We start from the raw sequence: 6,312 nt of genomic DNA on the forward strand, positions 1-6,312 counted from the left end.
CAATCTCCACTCCCTTGCTCCAGGCAGGCATGGGAAGGCCTACTCCAGTGTTCACAGACCTCTCTGGATCTCTTCCTAAGTTGCCCAAGACTAGAAAAATTACTCCTGGAAATTTTTTTCTTGGCTTTCCAAATCAGAATGTGGACTCTTTTTCCAGATTGTTGTGAAGGAGATATGCTGACTCTCACTCTCACCAGCGCAACTCTGCTCGCACATAAATTCATTTGTATTTATGGTTGTGTAAGCACCACTGTTCCCTGACTAAACCAACTGGTGAGGACAGGAACAATCTGGAAATATTTAGCTGAGATAGACGAGTCTTAGAAAGGACTTGGTAGCTACCTTCCAGTATCCAAAGTATCGGAAGAGGAATTAGATTCATCCTACTTGGACTCAGAGGTCAGAACAGGGAGCAATGGATAATGAGTTACAGAAAAATAGTTTGCTTTAATGTATAAAAATACTTTCTTATATGGACTGCCTCAAAAACAGCTCAAAGACCATTTGGCAGAAGTAGTCCAAAAAGGATTCATGTTGAGGTGTGGATCAAACTAGAACTTTGTGAACATACACCTAGCACTTAATACATGTCCTTTGAATTTCAATGGAATGAATTCCTTCTCCCATAGTTTGGGAGAAGGACTCAGACTAATAGGGCTCAGACCCCAGTTCTGACTTGAAGCAAAGAGTATTCAAAAACTCTCTCAATCCTTATTAAATACCTATTCTGTCCCATACCTGTGTAAGTTTCCCCTCTAGTGGAGCGACACAAAGACTACATAGAGAGAGAACTGAAAGCCAAGTCTAGTGTACTGGGAACAAAATAAGCAGACACCAGTGTTCTAGAAAAATCCAACAAAAATTTTCTGCAGGACAGAAGAATCAAGGTTTCACGGCAAAGGTGGCATTTAAAGCTGAACAGGTTGTAGTTTATGAATGAGGAAGGTGATGGCTTTAGGGATACCCATATGAACTGATGCAAAATGAAGTGAACAGAACTAGAATAAAGTAGTATACAGCAGCAGCAATACTGAAACAATCAAATGTGAATGACTTAGTATTCTGATCAATATACAGTGAGCCACAACAGTTCCAAAGGACTCATGTTAAAAAATATTATTCCCCTAAAGTGAGAGAACTGATAGTCTCTGAGTGTAGACTGAAGCCTATTTTCCAGTTTATTTTTCCTACCTTTATTTTGGCAACATGACCGATATGGAAATGTGTCTTACACAACTCTATATGTATAAATGCGTACTGTATTTTTTGTCTTCTCAATGGTTCTGGGTAAATCAAGGGAAAGAATTTGATACTGAAAATAAAAATTAAAAAAAAAAAGAAAAGTGTCATCTGAGTTTAAATATTGATAAAATTTATAAGGCAAAAACAAAGAGGGATTCCTGTATATAGGGAGAAGAGTGCAGGGAGGAATTGTTGAAGGCAGGAGTCAGTTCACTAAATGTGGTTAAACAATCAAATTAGGCAAAAATGTCTAAGAACTACGTAAAGGTTGGTAAGTACAAACACACTCAGGAGTTTGGAGTTTAACCTCCAAGCAATGGAGAGCCGGGAAAGTCTATGAACATGATAAAACTTCTCAAGAATAAGCTTAATGAGCGTTAATATGCTTAAAGAATCTGGGAGAAACCCTGTGTAAATTGGGTTATTTTCTTCCAAGATTTGGAGAAAAGCATTCCTGAAACCAACTGCTCTCATTCGCTCCTCCTGCCCTCCTGGAACATTTTCCTAAAAATGTAGGTCCTTGAGAGTAGACTGACTTTCCATTTGAATTACCAGACCTGGAACATAGTATACAGTTAACTTTTTAATCACCAATTAGCTGTTTTGAGGTCTGAAACACTCAATCCACACTTTTTTTCCTTGCCTCCTGCCTCCAGAGAGAGTATTACATAGAGAAGGCCAGGGTTCAGGCCTACTGTCTATCTAATGCTCTGATAATCCCTATGAAATCAAGCTGAAGAGACAGCCATAGCAAGTCTAGGAATCAGAAAGACCAGAATTCATAGACAATGGCTTAGAAATTCTGAGCAAGGGGGTGGCTAGGTGGCGCAGTGTAGTACCTGGGTTCAAATCCGGTCTCAGACACTTAATAATTACCTAGCTGTGTGGCCTTGGGCAAGACACTTAACTCTATTTGCCTTGCAAAAAAACCTAAAAAAAAAAAAAAGAAATTCTGAGCAAGTCAATTAGTGTCCCTAGGCAACAATCTAAGATTAGAGAAGCAGGAAGATCAAGGTTCAAGTCACAGCTGCACATCACTGCATCTTTCAGTGCCCCAGGTGAACAGCCTCAGATGCACCTGTGCACAGGACTCCACATCAATGAAATCACAAGAGTCATGCACTAGGCTGTGCCTCCCCCAAAAGCAGTGGAGTGAAAATCGTCAAAAAACAATCAACAGATAAGCAATTAAGTGCCTACTATGAGCCAGATAGAGAGCTACAAGGGGAGAGGAGTCATCTAAGAAAGGCAGGAGACAGTCCTTGCCCTCCAGCTCACAGTCTAAGGGGGTAGACAATATGCAAGCAACAATGCCCAAACAAGGCCAGCAATACCACCACCGATGCAGCAGAAACACTAAGCAGGGAGAAATACTAGTTAAATTTGTGCCTTTCTGTGCTGACTCTGTGCATACTGAGAATTATGTAAAAGAAAAGTAGTCTTGGAGCTCCCTGAGAGAGACCTGGGGTTGCTGAACACTATCTTGGGTAGCCCGTATCACAACAGCTGGACAGGCTGGTGCTTGCAAAGACAAGGAGGGGGAAGCCAGTGGCCAACAAAGAATATCAAGATAAACTGTTACCAACATGACAATCGATAACCTACCCTTTCACCCCCTTCCAGCACATCACCATGCCCTGCTTCCCTATAGAGCCACAGCATATCCCCCATGAGCCGCTTGTCCTGAAGTATCAGCCTGTTGCAATTGCATAATGAAACTTCTGTGACCTTCATTTTTCAGAGTCTTGAGTCTCTTTAGTAAATTCATTCACCACATGAACTTTAACTTCACTATGACTGTGTCTCAAAGGGATGGTAAACTAGGGGAAAGGATCTATCTGTACATAAATATTGATAACAGCTCTTTTTTGTGGTGACCAAGAATTGGAAGCTGAAGGGAAGCCCAATCAAGTTGTTGGAAGTATTCACGGAGCAATACTGTTTTAAGAAATGACAAGGAGGAATGCTTTCAGAACAAACACCTGGAAAGATGTACATGAACTGACACAAAGTGAGGTGAACACAAACAGGGCAATACTGCATACAGAACTTTGTAACTTGGATATTCTTAAAAATACGATGATCCAATACAAATTATCAGCGATGAATCTTTTTTCTAGTGAAAAAAAATGCTGTCTCAATAGAGACATACTATTTTTCACTTTCTTTTTTTGTTCAAGTTCTCCTGCACAAAATAACCAACATGGAAATGTTATACATGATTGCACTGGGTATAATCTATATCAGATAGCTTACCATCTCAGAGAGAGGGAAGGAGAGGGAAGAAATGGAAATAATTTTAAACTCAAAACTTTAAAAAAAATGTTAGAAATTATTCTTACATGCAATTTTCAGGAGAATAAAATGTTATTTTTGTTTTAGTTAAATTATTTTCCAATGAATGTCAAAAATTGTTTTACATGCAATTTTTAAAATAAAATGTTATTTTTTATTTTTTACTTTAGTTTAAATTATTTTATAATGAATGTTAAAAATTGTTTTTACATACAATTTTTGGGACAGAATAAAATGTTACTTTTAATATTTATATTTAATCTAAATTATTTCATAATGAATGTCAAGTTTTTACATGCAATTTCAGAAGAGAATAAAATACTACTTTTTAACATTTCTATTTTAATTATTTTATTTTTATTTCATTTAAATTATTTTGCAATAAATGTCAAAAGTTGTTTTGACACGCAATTTGAGAAGAGAATACTACTTTTAAACATTATTTTATTTTATTTTATTTAAAATATTTCATAATGAATATTGTTTTTGCATGCAATTTTAGAGAATAAAATGTTACTTTTTAATATTATTTTATTTTCATTTAAATTAAATTATTTTATGAGTGTAAAAAGTTGTTATTTTAGAAGAGAATAAAATACTACTTTTAAACATTTTTATTTCAATTATTTTATTTTTATTTAAATTATTTCATAATGAATATTAAATATTGTTTTTACATGAAATTTTTAGGAGAGTAAAACGTTACTTTTTAACATTTTTATTTTAACTGTTTTAATCTAAATTGCTTTATAAGGAATGTTAAAAACTGTGTTTACATGCAATTTTAGAAGAGAATAAAATACTACTTTTTAACGTTATTTTAATTATTTTGTTTTTAATTAAAATTATTTTATAATGAATATTAAAAATTGTTCTTACGTCCAATTTTTAGGAGTAAAATGTTACTTTTTAATATTTTATTTTATTTTTATTTAATCTAATTGCATAATGAATGTTAAAAATTGTTTTTACATGCAGTTTTGGGGAGAATAAAATACTATTTATGACATTTAAGTTTTAATTTTAATTATGAATATTATTCTTTTTAAAAGACCCTGGCATTAAGAAAGATCACGAAAGCGAAGGTGAGGCCTTTTTTGTTCTTTTCTCTCAGAGGCTGAGCCTTCGGCTGAGCCCTGGGGGGCTTTTCCTTCCCCCCGCCGCCCTGCCCACCTCGTAGGTGCTGGCCAGGCCCAGCCGGTAGAAGACGGGCATGTAGATCTCCGAGGTGATGACGACCACCAGCGCGTAGGGGATGGAGAAGAGCAGGAAGCTGGCCCCGAAGCGGTACACCTCGGCGGGCGCGCCCAGCACGGTGATGGCCGACATGAAGCTGACCGAGAGCGACAGCGCCACGGGCGCCGCCGCCATGCGGGGCCGGGCCGCGAGGAGCTCCGCGTCCGCGCCCCGGCCGCCGCCCACCAGCGCGTAGTAGACCCCCAGGGAGACCGAGACGAGCAGCAGGCCCAACAGCACCGCGTAGTCCCACGCCGAGAAGGTCTCCGACATGGCGGCGGCGGCGGCTGGCCCAGGCGCCTCAGCCTCCCCTTCCCCGAGGAGGAGGTCGACGCCGGGCCATCCTTCCCGACTCCGCGCCCGCCCGCGTCTGCGCCTGCGCCCAGCCGAAGTCGTTGGCCTAGTCCTCGTGCAGGGTGGCGCGCGCACGCACCAATGGAAAGTTGGGGGGGGGAGCGCATGCGCGCTCAGAGCTCCCTGAACCTCAACTGTTCCTTATGGGACCGGGAGTGAAGGCAGGAAGGGTGAGGGAGCGCATGCGCATTCAGAGCTCCCTGAACCTCAGCTGTTCCTTCTGGGGCTGGGAGTGAAGGCAGGAAGGGTGGGGGGGCGCATGCGCATTCAGAGCTCCCTGAACCTCAGCTGTTCCTTCCTTGTGGGGCTGGGAGTCAAGGCAGGAAGGGTGGGGCAGCGCATGCGCACTGAGGGCTTGGGGAAATTAGGAGACAAAGCCCATGTGCTGAGGCTGCTCCGCCATTTTTTGGAGGGAAGTTAGGACTAGAGACAGGACGGCTTGAGAATATTAGAAGATGTCAAAGCAAGTCTATCAGTTCATTTTCTCATCCTTCAAAAAGAAGGACCTGTAATATCAGCTCATTCTGTCCTTGCCTGTTATAGCATCCTCAGACTCTGTTACTTTTGGGGGGAGATGATCCCCTGAATTCACTTCTTCCCCTCAAATTATACTATTCCACTTTTATAGGGAAAGATTCCCCCAAATTCACAATATTCCTCTTTTCTGAGGGGGGAGATTTCCCCAAATCACATTATCCCAGTTTAGGGGGAGAGGTTCCCCCAAAGTCACAATATTCCTCTTTTCTGGGGGGAAGATTCCCTCAAATTACACTATCCTTGTTTTGGGGGGGGAGTGGTTCTCCCAAATTCACAGTATTCTACGTTTAGGGAAGAGAGTCCTCCAAATTCACAGTATTCCACTTTTTCGGGGGCGGGAGAGACTCCTCCAATTCACAGTATCCCAGTTTGGGGGGGAGAAGGGCCCCCAAAATTACAGTATCCTACTTTTGGGGAAGAGACTCCTCCAAATTCACAGTATTCCACTTTTTCCAGGGCTGGGGGAGATTCCTCCAATTCACACTATTCCACTTTTATGGGGAGAGATTCCCCCAAATTCACAGTTCCCGGCCTTCTTTCAGAGCACTTCAACTTTCAGGGTATTCTGGACTTTGTGTGACGGAAGCACTTGAACTCTGGTATCCCATCCTAGGGGTGGGGACATCTGAGGTGTCTTGAACTCTGCTC

General features: G+C 40.9%; 1 protein-coding gene across 6 annotated transcripts in view; it reads right to left on the reverse strand.

Moving 5' to 3' along the window:
- Window positions 1–5,256, reverse strand: part of LOC141515258 (sodium-coupled monocarboxylate transporter 1-like) — a 106,764-nt gene extending 101,508 nt beyond the window's left edge. For 5 of the 6 annotated variants that reach the window (XM_074226680.1, XM_074226681.1, XM_074226679.1 and 2 more), the window contains exon 1: window positions 4,711–5,256. In XM_074226680.1, the coding sequence (XP_074082781.1) occupies window positions 4,711–5,234 (524 nt within the window). In that variant the 5' untranslated portion in view covers window positions 5,235–5,256. The remainder of the gene's footprint in view (window positions 1–4,710) is intronic. The other variant, XM_074226682.1, reaches the window with a different exon arrangement.
- Window positions 5,257–6,312: the final 1,056 nt, after the last annotated feature.

Source organism: Macrotis lagotis, chromosome 2 (genome assembly GCF_037893015.1).
Source record: "Macrotis lagotis isolate mMagLag1 chromosome 2, bilby.v1.9.chrom.fasta, whole genome shotgun sequence".
Classification (NCBI taxonomy): Eukaryota; Metazoa; Chordata; class Mammalia; order Peramelemorphia; family Peramelidae; genus Macrotis; species Macrotis lagotis.